The sequence below is a fragment of the Ruditapes philippinarum genome, unplaced genomic scaffold, assembly GCF_026571515.1.
Source record: "Ruditapes philippinarum isolate M1 unplaced genomic scaffold, ASM2657151v2 ctg2861_1_1_1_1, whole genome shotgun sequence".
In the NCBI taxonomy this organism is placed as follows: domain Eukaryota; kingdom Metazoa; phylum Mollusca; class Bivalvia; order Venerida; family Veneridae; genus Ruditapes; species Ruditapes philippinarum.
In genome coordinates, this window is record NW_026855811.1 from 61,259 (window position 1) to 88,307 (window position 27,049).

Consider the following 27,049-nt stretch of genomic DNA (forward strand, 5'->3'; position numbering starts at 1 on the left):
ATTGTACCATAGTAATCTCGGGATTTTAACATAGTCCGCAGGTCACTTATTATGAAATAAAGTTTTATAGGAATGTAAAAAAATCTGGTAAATATCTTTACATCTATAATTTCAATTTTCTATAATATAACCAATTTGTAAAATTATTTTTTTCAATCAGTATTAATGCTTCTTTTGAATATTTTTTTAAACATTTGATTTTTAATGTATGGGTGAAAAAGATTATGTAAATTCTGAATATTCACTTTCTTTTCATATTTTTTTTTCAAATTTCAATTATTAGTTATTATATCAGTATTTGAAGAAAAATGCTCTCTTTATCAGTAGGTATTTGTTCATGAAATACAACAGATTTCATTATTATCAAACAAATTACAAATTATTTAGATTAGCAGTCTGTTTGATACAATTTATGTAACTTGAAACTTTACGAAATGCACGAACAATGAAACGTGCATTAAAGCTACAAAAGATATATAGTTAAGCCCAATGGGTGGTTATGAACAATTTATGAACTTTTAAAGGAAAAGCGTTGGCAAAATCTTGTTACTTATATCATCAATTGTGGAAACCATTAAAAACTTGTATGTGTTGTTTTATTTATTTTAATTAATATATATTATATATATTTACTTTTTATTTATTATATTTATTCATTTCTTTATTTATTTGAAAATATATTACAAAAACAATTTTATTCATATCATATCAATATGAAAACAGCTTTCGATTGTCGAAAATTAAAAAATCTGAGTTGTACCCAAATTTCGCTTTGACAGATGTTTTATTAAATGAAAATATTGGACAAAGGAGATCCCCCGAATGCAGTGGCAATTGAAGTAAATAAGTGAAAATTGTAGACTCGATCCAACAAAGAATCAAGCGGTAACTCTTTCTTTAGTTTAGGTTGAAGGTTTGTGTTCAGTGACAAAAGAGTAAGCGACTCTTAAAACATTTTTAAACTGCCCAGTATTATCCTTTGACTAGCTAAAGCACCGAATGAATATTCATACTATAAATAACAATGAAGGCGCTTCTGCACTTTAAATTTGTTGGTTGTTGTAGAAAGTACATCTAATGTTCCAATTCCATGGGCATTATGCCACTATAAACATGAAAATACTTGAATTTAAAACATACTTCGTATGCTGAATTCTCAATTCCAATTCTTTTCTGCCCATTTAAATACGTATTTGTTGACATACAGATCACATGGACTTTGTAAATTTTAATAGTAGCAATGCTTTGTCAATGGTTTGTTCAACTGGTATTCAAATAAGTAACCCGATCCGATCCGTTGACAAAAATTTGAAAGAAGAGAAACGTTATATCTCTTCCGGGTCAAATTTTGTCATTGAAATGTCACACAATTTGTTCATAACGGTATGTAAGTGAAGTTAAGAGTAACTAGCAATACGTGTATTTGTTCTGGGTTGTTTTCATATTAACATATGAAGGTATAAAATTATTGTTCTTCTTCTTAACGTTATATTAAAACGTTGAATTCATCAAGTATCTGCCAACTATACGGTATGTGTAATCTACCTGTCCGGTTATTGTTTTTTGAAACAAGTAATGTTTAACCTGTAACATAAAAACAATAAACATACAATTTCAGACAATTGATTCAATTTAAAACAATTTCAAAATGTGGGATGAAGGTATTTTTGAAATGACAATGTTTAAAAACTTTTTTATTTTGACAAGAAAAACAATGCAATTTTATTTTGGGTATAGTTAGTCACTTAAGTGAAAGACTAGAACGATTTGACATGCAGATTTCTGATTGTGAGGTAAAAATGTATGATGTGACAAATATTGTTAAATTATTAGATACTCGAGATCTATATTAAAACAAGTTGTAAAGATTTTTAAAGTCTTTTTCGGGCTTTTACTTTTCATGTAAGTCATTACATCTAAGATAATTTACATTTTTAAACAACTAACTATATATATATTCACTGCTGAAGAAAAAGCTATTTTCTTATTTAGCTTTGACGTACATTTACAGCATAATTGTAACAAATTTGTATTTTTTTGTCAGATTCACTCTTTGCTTTTTTATCAATAGGAGTCCGATAATATTATGATAGAAAAAAATATTGTTGCCATTTCATGATATTATGAAAACCAAGTCAGTGAAATTACATTGGACCCAATTTGGTTTGCTAAACACCCTTTAGATACTCAACTATTAGAGTTACTTTTACCAAATAGTGATTGTTTGATTATATTGTAGTTAAAATACTCGAGAAAATCTCTTAAGAACATGAACATGAGTAAAGCTGATAAATTGAAAAAACCTTTTTGATAATGATGTTTTAAGTAGAATTTTATCCAGAACCTGATATTTAATATTGCAAAGAAGGGAGTTTTATATATGCAAGTAACTTTTAGATTAACAAATCTTATTTCTATCACAATTCTGTAGATAATTGGATTTTGTTGTTGAAAAAAAATTGAATATACAATTTAAAGGGTATTTTCTTGACATCAGTAATCTTTATTTCGCCGCACTAATGTTCCAATTATTTTTTCTGTACTGTAACATAAGATTATACATTAGTAAGCAGAATTGTTTGTTGTTTTCATCAAAAGTGTATAAAGTTCTATATAATATTGTTTTTTGAAGAGATTAAAATGGTAAGAGAATACCTTGAATAAAATAAAAATGTCAGTATATTTCATTGATCGTAAGTGGTACTCAGTGAAAAGATTGCTAAACCCATTAAAGGAACTCCACTGAGGTTTAATTTATAAGGCTAATAACATAAAATTTTATTTTTTTTATATAGATCAACATGAGCACTTAAAACAGAAATGAAATAAAAATAAAATATAACTAAGAAATACACAAGAAATACATAGAAAATCCTACGTTTGTGCTATTATCAGTCCGATTTGAATGAAAAGCGTTTAAACGCTTTTCAATTTTGGGTCATTTTTCACTTTTGTAATAATTATTATGGAAAAATGGAGCGAGCTTAAGATCTGAAATTTTGCACACAAGTTATTAGTATAGATCTACATCAAATGGAGTAATAATCTCAAAAAATATTTTCAGTCCCGTCATGTCACTAAACCTCAGTGGAGTGCCTTTAAATCTAGCAGCGTAATATTTTGTTACGGAACATTTCGTTCTGTTCACATACACTTTTCATGTTGACTAAATTAGTTTGAAATCTTTCAAGAAACGACCATAAGATGATTATTATTCTTTTTTATTACCTGATACCTTATATAAATGTAATTTGGTATTTTTTACTGTTTTCTGAAATTCTAAAAACGTCAACGTTCGCGAACTGTTGACCGGTCAATAGTTTCTACTGTTTCCCTCGCGAGTTCTGACGTCATTGACGTCATAGAGGATCCCACTTGAAGCGTCCATCGATCTTGATCATGAACCAGACGTGACGTGACATAAAGTATTAAGTTTAATTATGAACATATGTGCAAAACTATTTTCTTGTTCCTTTTTCTTCTGCAAGTACTGTTAAAACAGTAATTGATCAGGTAATAAAACAGTTATTTCATATGTGATTTTGGGAACAGTCAAACAGTTGTCCCTCGGTGTCGGGATAGTGTTTTGAACTGTTGCCCTCGGTATAAGGTATGGAATGTTATTATTCAATTCTTATATAAGACTATTATGAACAGCATAGATTCTATTCTTTATTTCTGTAATTTTTTTTATCAAATTTACCATATTTTTGTGGCAATCAAAACAGAATTGTCAGTAATCGATTTCATATTCCGTATCGTGAACAATTAAAAAGTGTTTAGTAATATTAAAGACGCGATATGCCTCAGAAACAAACAAAGTCTTCCTTCTTACAGATTTGTATCATATTTAAAATGATTTAAGAGCATGTTATATGTTTATTTTCTTAGGCAAAATAGCGCTGGATTTGTTGTTCTTTTTTCCCATAAAAATAGCAAAATGCAAACCAATCTTTATTTTGACTTATATACAAATTATCAAATCTGTATAATTTTACTTCATGTAAAAAAATAAAAAATAATAATAATAAAACAGCACGAGAAGAAAAACTATTGTACAAATTGAGTAATTTTTGAAAATTATAAACAGAACGAGATGAATAAAAGGATTTTAGAAATAAGAATAAAAGCGCGTTTGGGGTATAATGGGCCTTTATATAACATTTCACAAAAGAGCCCAACTGAAACGCTTTGAATAGTTAAACTATTATTGATTTTATTTGTTGAAACATTATCACTTAACTGTTGTTTTTTTTATTGAACTTTAACAACTGTGTATTCAAGACAGTCTTATATATTTTATTCCTTACCACTTTTAGAGGTCATGGAAATTTAAAATGTTTTTTTATGTCTAAATTATAGATTATACTTAACAACAAAATATGGTTTTAATTTTTTTTTCAGATACAAAACAAATATGATAAAGACAAAAATTTAACGATGAAATTGCAGTTTTTGATTGTGCTATTGCACGCTTTAACTTACGACGTTGCAGGTAAATAATAGTTTCTTTAGGAAAATTTCTTGTTATGAATATATTATTTGATATCATTTCAAACCTTTTAGATAGTATAGCCCTTGGTATGTCGTTGCATTCTATCAACAAGTATATTACACATTTGAAAATTAAAACTTGAATTTGCGAGAAATTATTAATTGTTAAAAAAGATCTTATTATATTATACTGTAACAATTATTGAATAATATTTTGTTTTGATCAAAGCATTGCAATTATTACGTGGAAATATTTTTTATTATTTTTATTAAACAGGCGGTGAGAAATTAAATGTAAATAGTATACGGCTAGTCAATGGGACGCAACTATATAGTGGGAGAGTAGAAATCAACATCAATGGTGTTTGGGGAACCGTTTGTGATGACTCATTTGATTATAATGATGCAAATGTCATGTGTCGAATGATCGGTCTTAAGTATGTTTAACCTTTATTCCTAATTATAGAGTTTCAGAAAATAGGCAAGGAGTATGATGGCCGATTTGTGTCATTCGTGTTTTCGCCCTGCGACCCCGAAAAGCAAAAGAAAATCGAGAATTGACTAGTAAGAATGGCAGGTCAGTGGAGCAAAATCACGTAAATAAGCGGGAGAACAGGGCGGAGTTAACCCATTACTGCATGAGCATTTTGTGAGAAAATGGCTGTTTTCATTGAAAAGGCTCCTATTACAAGTTCAAATTGCTATAAAACTGTACAAAAATGCTTCAATACTAATCACTTGGCACAAATGTTAACTGGACCATTGTCTTTGTAACAACATGCTCAGTCCTTAATTTTCTGTTACCATGGCAACGAGGGGACGTCTCAAAATTGCAAAAATCACTATTTTGCGTCGATTTTTTCTACCAAAATTGATTTAAAGTGCTGCAACTTCTCAATGGATTGTCATAGAGTCCAAGGCATTTTAGCATTGCTTGCACATTACCTGATGATCGACCTGGGGACATTTTTAGCATCTCACAAGTTCAAAGTTTTCTTGGAACTGAGGGGAACTGCTGCCCCTTTCCAACCCCTAAACACAGGGGGGCACATCCCCGTTCTGCCAACCCCCTGATGTATCTTTGGAAAAGGGACGGCTCCAAAAAAGTGTTCACATTTTTAAATAGCATTTCTCATACAAAAACAAGCGTTGGGGCCTAAATAAGGCATTTTTTTCACCAATTCAGACAACAAAAATGGGGGGGGGTGAAAAAGGCATAGCAAGGCGTATATATATCTGTAAATGGGTTAAACAAATGAAAATTTGTCCCGAGCCCCCGTTAATTAGCGTGTTTAATTTTCGCTCCGCGACCAAACCAAGCTAAAAGCCGAGAATGATGTATAAATGGAGGGGGCGCCCGCCACTTGGCGAAGTTTAATTTATTCAACTTCGCCCCGCCCCCGCTAATTAGCATGTTTTCGCTTCACACCCTCGCAATTTTAACTTGGTAATTCTCGACTTTTCGCTCGGCAAGGTCGCGGGGTGAAAACCAGAATGGCAAAAATCAGCCACCATGAAGGAGTATTTATACATTAGCAAATAATGAATCATTAAACCATGTTGTATAGACATTTTTTATGTAAATAATAGTTAACGCTCTTTTGCTTATGTAACATTTATCATGTATAAGTTTACTAGGAGATGATACTAAAATCAAATATAGTCTTACAATCTCTGTAGCTGTAAAATGACACCCGAAAAGCGTTGTATGTGTTATGTAATGCACTTATTAAGATACTGTATCACATGTTTAATTCATTTCTTATCTGCACCTATGAATAACTGCGTAAGTGCAATATGCTTTGTGTACTACCTATAGAAATTAATTTATCGTTTTATAAGGACCCGTTTAGCCATATCATATTGTGTTTATTTTTAGTATATTTTGCTTATAACTACCACTATCTAATTTTTCTTTTTGAACGTTACTATTTTTCAGAGCTACAAGATTTGAATCCGGTGCATATTATGGACCAGGAATCGGACCGATATTTGCTCAAAATTTTAGGTGTAATGGTTACGAAACTCATCTTAAATATTGTGAATTTGTTCCGAATGTACAATGTACACACGACAGAGATATCAGCATTATTTGTACTGGTAGGTGCAAAGGCAGCTAGAAAATTTGATGTGTCTTTTATTTGATTTCTTTTTCTAGAGTCTGCTTGGAATTGATTTTTTAAAATATTAAAGAATAAAGATATACTATGATCGTCCTTAACAAGTTTTTTTAATTATTGAACAGTGTTTATTTTATATCAAAAAGAAGAATCACATCTAATGAAAGTATCAGTCTTTTCAAATATAAAACTTGAGCAAAATATATCTTGAACAGAATTTTCACTTATAGAGTTTCTCTTTCTTTGTATTATTATCATTGCATTGATGAAAGGCAGGTAAATCATACAGTCTGCTGTTTAAATTCGAGCTTACTGAAATATTCATACAATTTTTCACAAAGACTTTGATATCGTTAATAAAATGAGCAATTTGGCTACTTAATTTTCTATAAAATGTATTTAGCATTTTGAACAATAACATTACTTTTGTTACTTTAATTTTCAGGTATAGTTCTTTGATTAACTTGGTAGGCCTAATGATCTTATGCTCCTCATGTAATAAGGGTTTGCATAATTATATAATTATTGTCAAAACCATCGTTCAAAGTACCTGGTAAATGATAAAGCGTGAGCAAAAACCGCTTCGTTTTTGTGCATAACCATACTGTGTTTCGTTTATTCATGCTTGTTTTAGAATGTGGTCAATTGGAAATACATAATGGAGATATGCAGTCGATATCAGCAGACGGTAGAAATATCGATATCAAATGTAAAGAGGGGTTTCAATCAAATGTTACCACAAGTACTTGTGAAAATGGAACTTGGTCTGTTCCATCATTACTGTGTACAGCAGGTGAGATAGTGGCCATAAAATTCACAAATCGTCTCACAATCATGTTTCTTTTATTTCAACATTAAAATTGCAGTTTTAAATTGGTTTTATTTGTTTAAGAATATAAAGAATGATAAAACATGCTTATCCAACACGCAGTTGGCATTATTTATAAATGGAGTTAAAGAGTTGAATGTTTAAGGGTAAACTGTTGCTGAATGTGACGAACAATATATTGTTTTGTCATTTTATCATCCTTCTATTATTTTCTATTATTAATATGAAAATAGAAACGTTCAATGTCAAAGTATATAAAAATACAGTAACAAACATTTCCTCTTCGTATTCACTATTTTACAATCAATTTCTATCGTTAACTTCTATTCATTTTATTTAAATTTCAACGTTTTTGACAAATAGTGACTCGACGTGTAGTGCTTTATCTTAGCAATAATACTAAACATTTATGCCTGTATTTATTTCTAATAACTCTTTGGTATCCTGCAGGTTCTAATTAAACATGGCCGTTGAGATGTTCCTTCAATACAACCCTTTATAAATAGTTATATAAAAAATTCATTGTGTAATGTTTACAGACTTCTGTAATTTGATACGTAGATAAACACTTTTTAATATTACAAAACAAATCAAATTTCAAACGTTTTCTTCGCCTTCTTCCTCTCCTTTTTCCTAAAGTAAAGGATAGCAATCAATTACTGAAAACAATGAGCACGTGTAGATGTCCGAAAAGGTATACCGTTAAAACCAGGTGAATCAGTACGTTTGAATATTGAAATAATTCATTATGAATACAACATGTAATTGTGATTGTATTAAATTGCGTCTGTTGCAGTATATAGTCTAAAATAAATACATGAAATATATATGATTTTCCGTGAAAACAGTTCATCACCAAATAATTTAAGATTAATTTTCATTTTATACACGCTGTAATGGTGCAATTAATTAATTTAAATTTTGGCGAGACATATCTTTCATAACGTCAAAGAATAATGACGCATTAAATTAGTGTTATTCATTTTTTTGTTTGATAGGAATGATTTTTTTAAAATTACATGTAATTTTAAAAATTTAGAACAGTTAAGTGTTTCGTTGGCAAAGCTTTGATTTTCATTTTGTTCCTAATCATAGCAAAATAACAATGTTTTTCATGTAATTAAAATGGAAGACAATATAATTAAATGACTGTAAAAGATAAAAATAAATTGTAACTTTTAAATGTTTTCATTTCGGACAAAGGTATAAGGTGTTGCAGTTTTTCAAATTGAATGTTGAGTATATGCCTTATTATTTTATCGCGAATATTTGTTTATAAATCAACAACTAAACTTCAAATTGCTGTATAGTTAGTTGTTCAGTTAACAAACAACACAAGTGCAAACAAAATTGGTTTTTAGATATTTATTTAAACATGCTTTACAGAAAATTTAGCTGTAACAAACATCAGGCTAGTTAACGGAATTGGACTTTATGATGGAAGAGTCGAAGTTCTTATGAATGGAACTTGGGGAACCATTTGTGGCACATCATTTTCATTCTATGAGGCCGGAACAATCTGCAAAATACTTTTCGATACTTGGTATGTACTGATGTTGGTTATTTTAATTTGTTTTCTTCATTTTGCTTTCAAATAGTTTATATATCTCTATATTGCTTAAGTTGAAATGTGGCATCACTGTAATTATTAGAAATTCAAGTAGTTTAATTATCATGTCGATGAGCGTTTGGAAACCGTTTATTGCCATGTAAGCAAGAATCAAATTGTTATTGAAAAATGTTGTATTTTATCATGTGTTCTATCATTCAAATATTTTAACAGGTGATGTCTTAATGATTTCATATTTAATTGAAAGTGAATGAATAAATGAAATGCTAATTATCGAGATCCGAAGATGTAGAACATAAGGGAAAGTGTATAAAACGTTTTATCAAACGAAAATTCAAACATTCTGTTTAAACCTTATTTTCATTAATACAAATGCCTTTGTCTTAACAATACATGTTTATAATATTTAGACAAACGTGAGGGTTATATTACATAGAGAAACAATATTGGGAAATAGAATTATTGTAAAAAAGAATATAGAATATAATTAAGTTCATTTGTATAGGTCGTACAGAACATATTCGTCTAGTTCAAGTTACTATGGACCAGGAACAGGGCCGGTACATATTGACAATCTGGATTGTAAAAGATATGAAACTAACTTAGATGCTTGTCAATACAGCCCAGACGTAAGCCTGTCATGTGCTGGTCATAGCCGTGATATTTTTGTCGCTTGTGACGGTATGTGATTCATATTAACATATATCACATTATTTTTGTGCTGCTGCCTCAAAAAATTAGCCAAAGTGTTTCTTTTTATTAAACATGTCATATATCTTAAAATACAATGACATTTGCTTCGTATCTTAACTTAATTGATCAAGTCCCGTGTTTGTGTGTAAGATATATATGAAACTTTCTTCTATTGAACACTCATTTCGTACCTCACCCTTGTGTCTCCCTGTTTTGTTTGCTTCTCCTTGACAAAGTTCCAGTAATGCTGTTTTTGTTAAGGAAAAGGTTCATTGTTGGATCTGATTTCATATTCTTGGCGATGTATTGTAATGCATTTATTTGATTTGTTGTTTAATGGGCTTTACCACCACAACTTTAATAGTGGAAGAAAACCTCAAGTGCTCTTCCGGGCATTAGTTCAGACTCGAACATGCGCCTAAGTAGAACCGCCGTAGGCTAGCTGCATAGCTGTCGGGATTCAAAACCGACTGTCATAATACAATCAACAAACGTTATGTTGAGTGGAAAATGCATAGCGAATATACATTACAATGACTTGTGATTATCGTATAATGACGAAAAGACTTTATAGTATTGACTACATTATAGTATTGAGCATAAAATCAATAACAAGTACACGACTGGTAAACGGTACAGGACCTTTTGACGGTCGTATGGAGCTGTATGTTGATGGTAATTGGGGAACAATTGACCGGAGGTATATTGATATGTATGATGCACGAACATTGTGCAATACACACAACGCAAGGTAAAGAAATGTTTTTGATATATCAATGTAAACATATTTAGTCACCAACAATTCCTTAGAAGTTTTTATGAGAAAGGTACAGTATTCCATAAAGACTTAAACATTTATTTTTGAATGACGAGAGAGCAATGCAGTTTACTTTTGTAAACTTTCTATTTGAATAAGAGCTGAATTATTCTATTAATACTATGTACAAACTTTGCTTGAAATAAAAGCTACCAAAGAAGGGTTCACATCTTCCAAGAGACAGGTTCATTTATGTTTGACTTCTGGTGATATATGTTCTTATTTCCTGGATCTCTTTATTTTTACACCATCTCATTTCAATTTGCTTATTTTATTATTGCAAGTGCGAAAATTAAATAATTAAAAGTTTATTGTTTTCCAGCAAAATGAATATATGTATGAATGCTAATGGCAAATGTAGATACACGATTAGATAATACATTTATTTATATATCAGAAAACAAATAATATTACTATTCATTATATTGCTGTGCATACTGAATAGCTTAGAACTTTATCTTAGTATTTTTATAGTTGTTTATTTTGTTATTTTGTTTGCTGCGTAACTTATGTATGTCATATAGTATTGTTTTTTTTTTGTCGTTCATCTTTAGCTTAGCAATGTATTTCACTTCTGCGATATATGGACAAGGAGCAGGACCAGTATTATTACATGTTCTAAATTGTAATGGTGAACGAGATCATATAAGCAGTTGTAGTCGTTCTTCGCCATATAGACCTTATTCTTCACACGCATACGATTTATCTATAGCGTGTACACGTACGTAAATTCAATTTAAAGTAACATACAGATGGCATACTTTTGATTTAACTGGAACAATACAGATATCAGAAATATTACATAACGTTTCTTACGAACTATACCATATCCTTTAATAATTGTTAGAATAAATAAAACATCAAAGATTTGGGTAACTGACTTTTAAGTTTCTAAATGGTAGATCATTTTTCTTTGGTTTTTAGCCTAAGTTTGAACTCATTTTTAAACAACAACGTACCATTTGTCAACCTCAGAATGCAATGTTATAAAAATCAATCACTTTTGGCCGAACTTATACTAGTATTTCGCAATTTTTACGTCAACGGTTAAATAGCATAATAATACACCTGGAAATAAATTAAGCACCCCCCCCCCCAAAAAAAAAAAAAAAAAATAAAAAAAAATTAAAATTTGTTGTGATTGAAAGCACTGTCATGAGATGGCGACTTAATTGAGCTAAGAAATAGTAATTTGATAAGTAGCGGTACCAATCTGGTAAATCATAAACCAGTTACTTTACGAGTTTTGTTTATTCTTAACCAAATAATTGAAGCATAAGCAAATGTGATGTATTGTTATCAACAATGTAAGTGTCTTTAAGTTTGGTGTAGAAGCGTTTTCAAAACATTTACTGATTGATATTTTTGGTAAATGTTGACCTTGACGTAACCTAAAATCGCATTATGAAGGCAATATTTAAATAACTTGTGTAACAATCACTTGTTCTGATGATAGCCTAAACCCTTCTCCTCATACTACCAGTAAGGCGTCTAATGCGATTTTTTGAGGTAAATGATGCCATTCTTGGTGCAGAGCTTGTTCCAGTTGTTGCAGGTTGACTACAGGTGGTTCGAACCATTGCCCGAATAAAATGTTTAATTTCAGTTGTCGTCATGTCAAAATGGAGGCAAAATGCCAGGTGTACTTAATTTATTTCCAGGTGTATAGTTTCCTACAAATAAATGTTGAATATAGTTTACTGTTAAGTGTTCGGTGATATTTTTTAATACTTATATCAATTTCTTTGCAAACTATTTGTCTCATGTGAATAGTACGCTTTGTGAACAAAAATTGCTTCAACTTTTCAGCATGTGGGTTACCTCCTATTTATAACGGAGATCCTATATTATTTAACGGAAGTGAATTGACTATGGCATGTCACAAGGGATATCAGCCAGGACAAGTTACAGTAAAGTGTCTCGATGACAACAGCTGGTCTCAGGAACAAATATGCACTCCGACATTTGGTATTTTATTAATAATTGAATGTATTTCTATCCATTTTATAAGGTGATTTAATGTATGTTATCATATGTAAGAAAAATCTACGGTTCAGCTTCTCACTGAAAATTGACTTACACCTGTCTGGTAAAGAACAGCTTTACATTGAAGAAATGTATATTATTTTTAAAATTTGTAAATAAGATCGATGTTGAATAGAACTTTTAAGATTGACATAACTTACATAACTGGTGAAATCCTTGCAAAACCTATATTGTTATTACCAGTCATACAAATAAATCTTGATGGGTCCAAATATCATTTTATGACGTCTATTAAGTTATCAGGAATAAGCAATCCCAGGGATTTGTATGATAGGATTTAGTTAAACTAAACATAAAACCAAATTTGCACATTTCAGAAATTCCGTCAACATTTTTATGATGTAAATGTTTAATGAAATATAAATTCGTACAATGTTTGAAATAGTTGAGAAACGTGTTATATTTATCCTTAGCCTAATATTCAATAAAACACGTTTTTATTTAACAAAACGTGTTAAGCTTATGTCTACTTTATATCCGCAGATAACCCACCTGCTCTCGAAGACATAGCACTTCGTAACGGATATTTGCCTACTGAAGGACGTGTTGAGATAAAAATAAATGGCACTTGGGGAACAGTGTGTGACACAGGTTTTGATTCTGCTGACGCACAAGTTATATGTAACATGTTTGGCTTACAGTATGTACATACATGTGTTACCTTTTGATATTATATAATGACTTACCAATTTTTGGAATGCTCTAACCAATATCAAAATATGATAAACAAGATCATCAAGGAAAGGCGGCGTTCAATGAACACAGCCCCCACCCGACCCAGTAAGAAGAGTCAGTGGCAAGGAGCCCAGGAGGACCCCAAATAAAAACAGGGAATAAATTAATTACATGAATCAATGCCATCAAATTTACTTTATTACAACCAACACTTCATTCACACAGTGACGGGTGCGGTAAATTTCAAATAAACAATGCATATGTTCATGACAAAAAGAGTTTAGTGAAGTTCAAAAGGAATGCTATTTCTGAACAATTTCATTTCTTTACTCAATTCTTAATACATGAAAACCATGAATTTACTTCTCAAATACATATATGCTGTTTACAAGAAATATAGAAATTATACTCCTACAATAAACTTTAAAATATTCCATGAAATTATTCCTTAATCCGTACAAAAATAATACACTTCAAAGCACAACTATTCTCTTTGGAAAAGACTTTTTTCAACTCCCGCAAAAATAATCAGCCTGAACACATTTGGAGGGAAATGCAAAGCAATCATCTCACTGGTTAAAAATAGAAGTAAAAATAATAATACAAGGGAAGTAACTGGAATAATCCCAACTAGATTTAAACCCTGTTACACAAGTATATTTGAAAAAAAGATTTTTCGTGATATGATCATATGTAATGTAAAGTATAAAGATGAAACAATTATTTACGAAGAAAATTAAGTGCAGACGTTGAATGCACGACACTGTAAATTATTCTCTCGATATTAGTATACATCACACTAATTCAATTTTTTTTGCCAAAGCTGTTATCAGTAAATATTTATATATGAATATTTCTATGCAGGTATGAGCGACTGTATCTCAAATCGAGTCATTCTTCCGGAAGAGGAAGTGGTCCAATTTACGTTAGCAATATGACATGTAATGGCAACGAATCTCATATCAACGGATGCAGTTATGACATTTCAAATATATGCACACACTATGATGATGTAGCGGTCCGTTGTACAGGTATTACTTTTCCTGCCTGTCAGTAGATTATACATTTTTGCAGCATTGTGATTTGTTTCCGAAGAAAGCCACCTTGACGAATGTCTGTTTAGATCTGCGAAGTTGTGAAAAGTTTAGTGTTACAACACGGACATTTCATAACATCCGTACTCGTTGTATGTTTGGCTTTATCAAGCCGGTGTTAGTGGGCGTGAGGGATGTTGCACTTATTCATTATCCCTCATGTACAGACTCAATCAAACAGAGTCTACAACTTTCGTGTCATTTTGTTATAAAAATGCTTCCGAGGGATCACTGTGTTTCCAGATTTTTACCAACTATATTTCTCACCACGAGGCTCATATAATATATGAAGACGGTGGTTGTACGCTCGTAATAATTAATCATAATACCTTGCACATTAACTTGACAAAATTCTTTCAACGGCATCTCTAGATTATTCTTTAATATGTGGCCAATAGTTGCATACGGTTTAAAATTAAACTGTGTGATTTTTATCAAGTATTAATTTAGAAAATGAATGATTTCTTAAAAAATAAATTTGTTTTGTTAAAGAAGAAGCACGATAATTGAACAGGAAAATTTCTATGCGATGCGCGAGATATCTCAAGGACTCCAAGTGTTGTAGTGGCGGACATAATCCATTATAACTGATGTATTGCAGAAACATAAGTAAAGAAGACTTTAAGGTCATAAGTACAATAAATAATAACGTTGATAAGATATTTATTATAAGACATACAACAAGCCACGAATGGATTTTATACATGTATGTACATGTATGTTGTTTTCAAGTGTCTGATGTATAATCCGATATTACAAATAGTTTTAAAGCAAATGGTAACATGTTTTAAAACAGCACGTTATTTTTTGTCATATAAATGTTAATACCCTTTGCACTTCATCAACGTTTTTACAAGCGATATTTTATTAGAATATCTAAATAATTCATTTCTATTGTCTTTAGCTCTTTGTAGAGCTATTCCCTGTATAGGGACTCCACTTAGGTTTGTTGGCAAGACGGGAATGTCAAAATGTTTTCAAGGTGCCCTTTAATAAACCCTGGACCAATAGCTTGTTAACTTCCAGATCATACCCATTCCTTTTTTCCAGAATCGTTAGAATGTTCATCCCGGTTATAGCACAATATAAGGGCCCTAAAACTGTGACATCTATAGAAAACAATTCTCAAATAATAGTTATTAAAGGGGATTAGAGACACAAATAATCATATTTTAATATTATATTTTAAATATTTTTTGTTTTGTAATGTTCTCAATATCAAACCATAGATTTTGAAAGATGTTATTGTGGCAATTAACAATAAAATTAAGCCAACATAAGCCAAAATCCCTTTAAAACATATTAAAACATTATAAAGACCTATGTTAATACTTCCGTAAATAAACTTTTAACTATTTTTTGATATTAAGTTTTCAATGCAGTACAGAGGTGATTAAATATAGCTCACCTTTGAGCCTCAATAAAAGCGACTGGTTTCTGATAGATATGCTGATACTAAATATTTATACGATTAACCATTAACAGGCTACCATTTAAACATCACTGGTGTCAGACTGGCAGGAACAGATGGACCATATCATGGTAGAATAGAGATAAAGGTTAACGAGACCTGGGGAACTATCTGTCACAGTGGATTTGGATCAAGTGAAGCAAGATTCATATGTCGTTTGCTTGGACTCGAGTATGCATTAAAGTGTCTTTTACATTATAAAAATGACATCCGCTTTGTATTAAGCATATAGATATTGATTTATAGATGCCCGTCCGGCTATGCTTAATATTTTCCGCCCGTCGTGTACCTGTCTACTATTCAGCATCCGTCCACCACACTGTTGTTAAAAAATCGTCTAAACTAGGAGAATATCATGAAAACTAAAAACGAATGTTCCTTGGATGATCAATAACAAGACAGTTCTATGCCATGGCGTCTGTTTTGCTTTGGTAACAAAAATATCGCAAAACTTTTTATTTATCGAAATCTCATAGATATGAATTATTTGTGATTACTTTCAGTGTTGTCTTTTTCTAATGATTTGATCAAACAAACGATCACAATGTGCTTTTTACTCCATGTTTACAGAAAACGACCTCATCTTAAAGTTTTGGGATGACTTTTGATAGATATTCATAGAAATGAGCCATAAAAACTAATTTATTGATTAATTTTATTGATTAATATCTAATCATTGTGCATAATAACATATAAAACAACAATGTGTAAAAGACATACATGTATATAAATATTTTAATACAGGAGATCATTCAAAACTACGATTTGATCGGTCATTCATAGATACCTGACCTGTCTTTTTCTAATTATAAGATTAGCAGATACAATATGAATTTCATCACAACACTTTTGTTAACAAAAGAACACATGTCAATGTTTTTGGTTAAATATTTGTTATTTAAGTGAAAAGTCAGAGTAGGGATTTATCAATTCGATGAAGAAAATTTTTACTTCATGGGGGAGTTTTTAGGCTCTGATAAGGTAACTTATGAGACTGTACCTAGGCTGATGTCTATCAAAGATAAAACAAATTCTTTCCAGCATGTAATTGTAAAGGAAATGCAAATGTCCAAAAGGCAGGAAAACAATCGAAGTGACAGGTACACGATTCGTGATATTGCTAAAGCTGTCTGCTAAAGCACATCATTATCGCGGTTGCATTTCATTTGAAGGAATTTCAAAAGTAAGACAGATATATGCCAAGTGGATACCCCAAATGTGACAAATAGCTTTATCCCCCCCCCCCCCCCTTTTACCTTAAAACGTGTTATCCGAATAAGTAACAATTATGGGAATCACATAAAATCTAATTAATATATGTAAAGGTATGTGTTCACAATTATCTTTCAGAGACAGTATGTTTTCAGAACTTTATTTTATGCTTTTGAGTGGATTACTGATTTATACGTGAAAAGTTTAATTGATATTTTCCCAGTAAAAGTTATCATAATATAATTTCAAAATTTTTAAAGAAGAAACTATTTTTAGACACTTTTATGCGGTTTTTCTATCAAAAAGATAACATTACAGTAACTATAATTCATTCAATTTACCGATAACCAAATTCGTCTCACTGTTTCTACTGATTCCGTCTCAACTTTATGATTTTCTTCTTAATATTCTGAAAATAACACTTTCTTCATCATACAAAACTGGTCTTGATGACATTTTGGCATATTCAAATTTATCCTACGAGCAATAACTGTAAAGTTTGTAAATTGGCAATGACAGTCATCTGACACAAGGATGAGTAAATAGCTAAGCGTTCGTAGGACAGCTTTTTTAAAGATATACTATGCTCAAATTTGATGTTTGAAAATATTGATAACTACTACACAGCCTCTTTGTAAATATAAAATAAACATGATTCAGCTTCATTCAAAGTAGATATGTTATGTTTTAAACTCTATACACTATTAGTGGTCACAATATGAATATATAGTGTCATTAAAAAAAACTGGCAGTTTTTTTAAGAAAAGACCAACTTCACTTGACCTTTAATAGGGAATGCAGCTTTCAATACAAAATTTGAACACTTTTTTACTCAAATTAAAAACATTCAGTAAGGATTTCATGGATTTCAATAAATTTCTGTGATAAGAATATTTTACTCAAAGATGAGCATAGTATATCTTTAAAGATTCCATGTTTCCAAATTTCTTCTTGAATGTATACGCATATGTCAACAATTAATTACGGTCTGTAACAATCCACGAGTAAATATTTTTTCTTATGATAGATGTAAATTTAACAAATCCAAATGAAATCATTTCGAATCGAGAACATTTGATTCTTTCCTCGCTTGAAATGAACGACTTTATGAAATGGCGATCGAATGATATGGACTTATATATCTTTCCACTCTAAAACAGAATTAAGGTCGTCATGGTGTAACTTTACCATCTTCTTGAAATGTTTGTACTAATGATTAAAACAAAGCGATTATTCATAATTTTTGTTTAAAATTACTTTACAATATCATTACCATTTAACATTTTTTTCGAAATTATTTTGAAGTTTTAAGACTGCTTATATTTATGAGAAATTTGTCTGCAATTGTGGCTACCAGTGGGGAAAACACATTTTAATATTCAAGTTAATACTGAGATAATTTCATTTTAACTCGTGTTTTTAAAAGCATTCAAGAACAAGTGTTTGTTTGTTGTGAAAGATTTAATTTTATTTCATCTCGTGAATTACAAAAACAGCTATTTTAAACAGTATTCATCTTACAGACAAAAAAATAAATATTCTTTTTTTCTTGTGAAATATGATACAAAATAAATGACAGTCACTGAGTTTAATAAATTAATTAATAAGTCAATAATGAGATTTGAAAATATATGAGTGATTCTCTTGTTTTTCGCTTTTACACTCAAGGTCACCGTGATGTTGACCTGCATGCGTCAGTGCCCTATAGAATTCTTCTATTAATTGCGCTGATCATTCTGTGACGTTTGAAGGTTGTTGGTCTAATGTTTAATTTGTTTATGAACAAAAACCTTGACTTTCACGCATAAGTGCCAAAACAATACAGGTCTTCTATTGAGTGACATCGTAAGAACGATCGGCATTTTGCAAAACAACAAACATTTATTCTATTTGAAATTTTCAAGTTAGTTGGTTCTAGTATTCCTTACTTGAATACTGTTCAATCAACCTTAGGATATGGTGTCTGCTTTTTAACTTATTCTTTTGACGTCTTATTTTTATTAGTTTCGCCTATTGTTTTCTTGTTTAGGGCACACACAAATAATTGGAGAACATACGCCGCTTTTCGTGAAATGGCCAGGAATTGGCGCAATGAAGGTTCCATGATAACAGTCGAATGAACACATCTTCGGATGTTTCTTAATTCAAAATTTCACCATTTTCAGGTTTACATGTTTAATTATGCTTAACCTGGAGCAAGGTGGCGAGGACGATAACATGCACTTTTCATTACAGTCCATAAACAGGGTTAATCAAATCGAGACTGCAACATTTTCAATTTTGTCGTTTTTGGCATTCTTTAAAGATTCTTATTTTCTCAACAAAAATGTCCATTTTATTTTGTTCTTCATTCTTGAAACTTTCTTCTAGTGTGGGCGTAGTATCATAACTCAATAAACTTTTATTCTATACTAAAATGCTAAAATGAAGTAAATTGTATTATGCGGCAAGTGATTTCCGGTCAACAAATCTGGTTTTGTAACTCTACACTATATTATATGGTGTCTTAAATCCGAGTAAAATATTAACAAATAAGATTACTCAGATGAAGAATCATGTTCAATTTCTATTATTCAGAATTGTAATATTTTGAAGAATATGTGTCAGTAAAAATGCATTTTTCGTATGGAAAGACCATCGAAACAAAAGGCTATATCTGATTTGAACAATGGGGCGTAGGGGCCGTAGCTTCTAAGTTTAAATCAGAGTGCCGAGTGTTATGATGTTTTTCCTCTTTTTATTATCGGAAAAAATAAAAACACGTTCTCTTTGGTCAAAATATAAAACCCCAGAAAAAATACCAATGAACGAGCATTTGAATATTATATTTTAGTATTGCTTTCTCTACTTCAACATAAATAAACCTTAGAATAAATGATCCAATCAATGGATATGCTCTGGGGTGCTTGTAACTAATACCTGCTCTCCAGTTAACGCACTGTGCATGAATATGTTTGTATACGATTTAACTTTGACACATTTTCAAATGAGAGCCACAAACTATGATACAATCATGTGATATACCTTACAACCCTAAAGGTAATTATGTGTGTAGAAGTAAAGTGTAGAGCAGTGTAATGCACTCTACTTTGATAGTTTGTTTTTGTATGGACCGGTGGCCGTAAATTACACAATAAAGAATTGAATTGAAACTTAAATGTCAGTAATTCATTTATAATTAAATGTTTGTTGTATTTAATATGTTGTTTATAAGTTATTTTATGCTGATGCAAAAATAAAATTGCTTGTAATTTACTCAAAATAATTTCACAATCATATGGTATTCTATTTGTTCATCGCTTAACTAATCTTTTGAAATATGCTTATTCTTATATTGCATCTTTTCTAGATATAGACGGTACTTTTATAGCGCTTATTATGGTCAGGGGAGTGGCCCGATTTACATAAACAGATTGGATTGTAGTTCATACTACACGAGTTTCGACCAATGTCAATATTCCATAGATAACTTCTACAGTTGTGGTCATAGTAGCGATATGTCAGTTATGTGTTACGGTAATTTAAACATCGTATATTGTAAATTACTTTGGTGAACATTTGTCTATGGAATAAATGACCATACACGTTTCGTTGCATGTATTCATTTGAGATAGCAATACTTTTCAATGTACGAGAATCTTTTTGCAGTATTTATCATTTCCTTGTTAATACAAATGATCCTTAATATGTTTTGTTATCATCTGAGGTGTTTAAAAAAGTCATTAACAAATACATTTTCGTTATCTTTAAGGACCGACATTAAATATAACCGATGCTAGACTGGTGAATGGTACAAGTTTAAGCGACGGGCGTGCTGAAATAAAAGTAAACGATACATGGGGCACTATTTGTGATACAAATTTTGACATTCACGCTGCAGATTTATTCTGTAGGCTCATTGGTCTGAGGTAAGTTATAGATGAATACATATTTTCATCTTTGTCTTACTTTGAAGTATGACAAATTGCGAATATAATTGTTATATTCGTTGAAATACATAACATTTAAAAGGAACACGTATTATCAGCTATCCTTTCATAAAGGCTTTCAGATCATTGCATTCATGTTGTTTTACATAATAACACAAAACTTTGCAGTAAAACATTATTAGAGAATCTGCAAAAGTTACGTTTATTTCCTATCTTTGTTAAAACCAACAAGTAGCCCAAGTGCATGTTTATGCAAATTGTCATTTATAACTTAAGACTTACTTGTTTTATAATGTATAACACATGCTATATGAATAGCCACCCTGCATATGTATGAGCATTGGATCATTTCCATGACAGGGCAGCCCAGTATTTTACAGGAGCTTTTTATGGAGAAGGCAGTGGTCCTGTGTTTATTGATCAACTTTTCTGCGAAAGCTACGATTATACTCTGAGTGACTGTCAATATTTGTTTTTGAATGAATGTAGCCATGCTAAAGATATCTCAATCGTTTGCAACGGTAAATAACTTTAAAAAACGTGTTTGTTCCTTAGAATATTTATTTGAAAGTACACATGATTGATTGAATTTTTATACATGCAAGTTTGTTGAAGGTTTTATTTTGCTCAAAGCTACATCCTACGGTATTAATAATTCATCTGATATGCTGTTTCTAATTAAATGTTAAATAATACTTGTAGAATGCATACGATTAATAAGAGAATTGTTTTTTAATTAGTTGGTATCAGTAGCGTCATATAATACTTGTTATTTGAACAGAATGTGGACAGCCAGATATCTTTTTCTGGGGTGTTGATTTTTTCACTTATAATGACACGAATTTGTTTGCGGATTGCTCATACTATAAGACTTACGTTGGGAAGCTAAAACTGACCTGTAATAATCAAACACAAGAGTGGATAACAGAAGGGGAGTGTCAAGAATACAGTATGTATTATTTCATTTTTTGATGAAGTTTAAACTTATTAATAAGGTAAAATAACAAGGAAGTGTTTTATTAGATCACCTGAAAAGTATGAATACAAAGAACAAGAAGAGAAAGCGACGTTTCCAGAACACAGACCTCGACAACATCTAGTCTCACATACATATTTTCCGAATGTATTGCAGAAAAGATCAGAAAACGTAAGAACCGCTCATTGAATGGAGCGATTTCTAATACTTAGTTACGCTAAACAATAAATCACAATGTACAAGGATGACACACAAAGGAATGTCGTACGTGAATGTACGTGACAGTCAACAAAGCAAACCGAATATATTCATTTTTCTTAATTTTAACTACATTTTATCCCGCTTGGTAATTCTGGTTTACGGCTGGTTCAACAGCTAGAACAGTATGACAGTATCAAATAATAGTTAATTTGTTTGAAAATGTATAATTTTCATGTGCATGTTTTGCCAATAAATGCACAATTTCAACATGTAATATGTATATGCTTTACAGAATTTCCGCTGGATATCACTGGTGTACGGCTGGTTGACGGACCAAATACAACAGCTGGTAGAGTCGAAATAAGGTCTTTAGATACATGGGGAACGATATGTGATGATGCTTTCGGAATAAAGGAAGCCCACGTTATATGTCGAATGCTAGGATACGCGTAAGACGATTCTAAATTACATCATTACAATCATATTCTATTATCGAATATTTCTCGAAGATTAAACAGCATGCATGCATGCATAATTAATTATGTGCTACTTTATGTATTACTTTTAATCTTTGCCTGTATAAAGAGTTTCGTCTTAAAATTCGCTGTTACATTATAACATCAATTCAAACCTGAGAACTCGTATATTATAAAAAAATAACAATACCACTTAATCGAACCACACTACTTAATAATAAGAAATATTTAAATTTACAGATTCAACAAGCTTAAAAAATCTTAATGAATCGATGACTAACAACAGTGATGTCAAGAGCTGAAAGACTGAATAAACTATACGTGTCTCCTTATAAATTTAATGTTTTTTGTTGATATAGTTTTTGGCAGTTTGGGATTCTTGCTACCAAAACGTTTAAAAGAATGAGAACTTCTTAATTCAGCGCCGAAAAAAAGAGATAGAAATCTTGTACTGCCATGGGCGATATCTTTTCCCAGAATATTAGACTAGTACAAATTGTATTATCTAATCATTCGAGAGCAATTACCTTGCAGGCCAGCTATGGGATATTTTGCAAGCTCACATTTTGGAGCAGGCAAAGGGCCAATATTTATTGACGATCTAAGTTGTCAGGAAGACGCCGAACATTTAAACAATTGCACGTACGAAACATATGATAATTGTAACCATGATGACGATATAGCTGTTGTATGCACAGGTTTGTATGACCACAAGTTCTATTCTAGTCACATACATCGCGAGTACGCACGTCATAGCTCATTTCTTTCAATATTTATGCAAATTATTTGTTGCTGTTCTTTTTTGGTTTTACGCCGATTTTAACAAATGTGTCTTCATGGTTCGGCGGTCAGCTTATCTGGCCTGCTTCCCGGGTATTAAGCCAGTCAATTACTCAACAACGCTGTGGGTTGGAATCCTGACATGTACTTTTGATTCTTTCATGTAAGGAAGCTATCCAGCTATCTCACGAAACGTTGTTTATTCTAATTAGATGCCGTTTCTTGCCTCAAATACATGGAAGGGCACCTGAGGTCTTCCTTGACCAGTAAAGCTGGAAATTGACCATATGACCTATACAATGTTTGTTACGACGTTACGACCATAATAATGATAATAGATAAATATACCAGTAGTAACCATTTTTCGCCCGTATATCGAGCCAGTGACCCCTTGGATAGAAACCTATCTTGTCCCTGTTGAATATTCGGACGGACCATAAGATGTCCTCATCATATATCAACTATTGTACATTTTTAGCTCAAAACAACAGATCGATATTTATAGTTATACTGATGTATGAAAACGTGTGTTTGCCTAGGAAGAGGTTTCATATGAAATGTCTAAAAACGATTTTGCACTTAAATCATTATATATCCAAGATTTATTATATAAAATCATATAGAATTTAGAACAAAGTAAAAATTACTAGTAGTAGCTTTTTTAATCACATCAATTGACAATATATTTATGTAGATTGTGGTGATCCAACACCAATCAATGGCTTTATTAACTCGTCAAAGACTAATTATGGTGCTGCAGTCCATGTTTCTTGTGATAAAAGTTACATGCTGGATGGTTACAGTGATATCATATGTCAGATAAATGGAGAGTGGACTAATAAACCAAGCTGTAAATTAATTGGTAACTAGATATCATAACAAATATAAATCAGTATTTAAAATATAAATATGACACATAGGAGGAACTTAATATAACTTATACATTGAGTCAAGTTAAAATGAAGTTTACATTGTGCACGAATAAAATCGTGTTTTATGAACGATTACATAATGAACGTTCGAAGTTTTACAATGTTTTGTAATCATAGAAAAATAAATATTTAGTCATATAAATATACTTTGTTATCACGGCTGTAACCGTTTTCTTTACTTTTCTGTCACATTATTCGAGTAGATATAATTCGCTTATAACCTTTTAGACTATAGCTTAACGTATTCATTTTAATATGATTTAATTGTGGTTTTTGAGTTTATATTCTTTTTGTTATATATAACTTTACTAATAAGGTTTTATTGTATCAATAATTAGATTGCGGTGATCCAACACCTGACAATGGGAAAGTTAACACGACAGAAACTACAAACGGAACAGTTGCTCTGATATCATGTGACAATGGTTATACATTATCAGGTCAAGCAGTTATATCATGTCAGTCAAATGGAACTTGGACACAAAACCCAGCCTGTGACATCGTTGGTAGAAATCTCATGTTATATAGAAACATTGTCTATGGTCTTTAACTTTACAGTGGTACACTTCGTATCTCAAAATCAGTATTAAAAATATCAATGTGTTTTTATTTCATTCTGATAGCTATGAAATATGCTTTATTATATGTAAACATAGGTTTTAATATATTCTATAACGTGGGATTACACAATTATATTGTTTTTGTCTATTTAAGAAATGCATGGCGCTTAAATCGGGTATATTTTATTAACTATAATATATGAAAGCAGAAAATGCATAAATAAATGCATAAACTTCTTAATGGGTCTTCATTAGCTTAAACGGTAAGGATCTGCATTATAAAGCCTACATTGATACTTTTCAAATATTTATGTGTTTAGTTGATTAACGTAATGTTATTATTGATTATTTTAATAATTGTTAAACACATTTTAAGATTGTAAAGTACCAAAGCCAAATAATGCCAATGTGACATTAATTGGAAACAGAACTACATTTGGTGAATCAGCGAGTATAAGTTGTTGGACAGGTTATAACCCAAAGGTTAATTCCAACGTTATGTGTCTATTCAATGGCACATGGGAAAAGTGGGCCGAGTGCGAAATTGTAGGTAAGAAACTAAAGAATTTTAAATTTAAATGTTATTCTAGAATTCCAATGAGCAGTCTTGAAGTAAATTAACCCTTGATACATGCAATCTTAAACTTTTGATCGGCTAAGTTTTAAATAAAATTATTCAAAAAAGAAAGTTTTCATAACCCTTTTTCAGTTTTTCAACTTTGTTTCTTCATTTGTCATACATATTTTAAAACTATTGAATATTTGTATTGCCAATTATTTACCTTCTACTTGTTCACTCTTTGCAAAAATTTATATTCATTAAAACGTAACGAAAATATTTTGCAAAAATAGTTTTGATTTTTATAAATATTTCTAACCAGATTGTGGTAATCCTGTTCCTGACAAGGGCTCTGCAAATAGTACAAATACAACATATAATACAGTGTTAGAGATAACATGTGAGTCTGGATATAACCTTACAGGATCATCAGTCATCAAATGCCAAGAAAATGAAACATGGACAGATTATCCAGTATGCGATACATCAGGTAAAACATTGATGATTATCAAATTCATCCGTTAATTTTTATTTATGCATATATACTAATTCATAATTAAAAACGATGAAATGATGAAAGGATGTAAACGTTATCTACCATTTTTAGATTGTGGACAGTTCGCAGTAGTGAATGGTGAAGTGAACACATCACTTGGTACAAGTATTGGATCATTGGCTACTGTCAAGTGTGATGATGGTTATGATTTACAAGGTTCTTCAGAAATTATTTGTACAACAACTGGATGGAACGAAACAGTATCATGTCAAATACAAGGTACATGTTTACATCTCACTATTCAATGGAAAAAAGCAGCTTTATATGAATAAAAACATTTTCTCTGTATGTGATTTGCTAAAACATGTATACAATCCATAACAAATTTATATCTTTCTCTTCTTGTGACTCGTGCAAACAGATGCAATAAAATTCATGATAGCATATGTATAAAAGTTACGAGATTTTGATATAAGCCTTTTACATAAGGTATGTGTAAACATGTAAACACATTTTAAAATGTTCTTTGCTTAGTGTTTGGACTTTTCGTTAAATGATACGTCTTTTTGTAAACTGGAAAAAGAGTAATATTTTTCTGTAATCAATCATTGATGTTTACCTTTAATGAAGTAACGCCTGTGCTATTATATTTGTAAATTTTAATCAATGGCTTAAATATAGTTATGTTTCATAATGCTGACTATTAATTCCTTTAACAATATATTAAAGTATGCGATGATCCTTCCCCGGACAACGGAAAAATAACTGACACTGATGGAGAGGACGAGTTTGTTTTTGGCAATTATGTAAAGATAGAATGTAAGACCGGGTACAACATAGAAGGTGACAGTGTTATCACGTGTATACACGGAGGGAATTGGAGTGCATCGCCGAAATGCCATTTAATTGGTAAATTTTTGTTTACCAAATGTTGTAATGTTCAGAAAATGCTAGTTATCGAGTCAAATATTTGTTAAAATGATAGATATCAGGCATTTGTGAAACAGTGAATATGATAAAAGCTCATCGTTAAAATAATCTCAATAAGTTTTTAGGAGAACAAAAACATGTATAAATGACAGCATTTTATTATCCTTGTGAATTAACTTTATACATTAT

General features: G+C 30.9%; 1 protein-coding gene across 1 annotated transcript; it reads left to right on the plus strand.

The window, feature by feature from the left end:
* Positions 1–26,907, plus strand: LOC132744452 (deleted in malignant brain tumors 1 protein-like). Its single transcript, XM_060733167.1, has 25 exons — positions 1–87; positions 4,405–4,495; positions 4,772–4,931; positions 6,434–6,594; positions 7,249–7,407; positions 8,839–8,986; positions 9,519–9,694; positions 10,298–10,457; positions 11,078–11,244; positions 12,333–12,491; positions 13,053–13,209; positions 14,109–14,275; positions 15,824–15,980; positions 20,371–20,537; positions 20,773–20,929; positions 21,311–21,471; positions 21,732–21,899; positions 22,420–22,576; positions 23,138–23,301; positions 24,078–24,245; positions 24,654–24,821; positions 25,252–25,425; positions 25,757–25,924; positions 26,042–26,209; positions 26,660–26,907. Exons 2-25 carry the CDS (start codon positions 4,441–4,443, stop codon positions 26,905–26,907), a joined length of 3,894 nt encoding a protein of 1,297 aa, XP_060589150.1. The 5' UTR covers positions 1–87; positions 4,405–4,440.
* Positions 26,908–27,049: the final 142 nt, after the last annotated feature.

Excerpts from the sequence above, each read along its gene's own strand:
- LOC132744452 (XM_060733167.1), top strand. The coding sequence starts at position 4,441 with ATGAAATTGCAGTTTTTGATTGTGCTATTGCACGCTTTAACTTACGAC. Across the intron at positions 6,595-7,248 it reads TATCAGCATTATTTGTACTG|AATGTGGTCAATTGGAAATA; the intron begins GTAGGTGCAAAG and ends TGCTTGTTTTAG. Across the intron at positions 9,695-10,297 it reads TATTTTTGTCGCTTGTGACG|TATTGAGCATAAAATCAATA; the intron begins GTATGTGATTCA and ends ACTACATTATAG.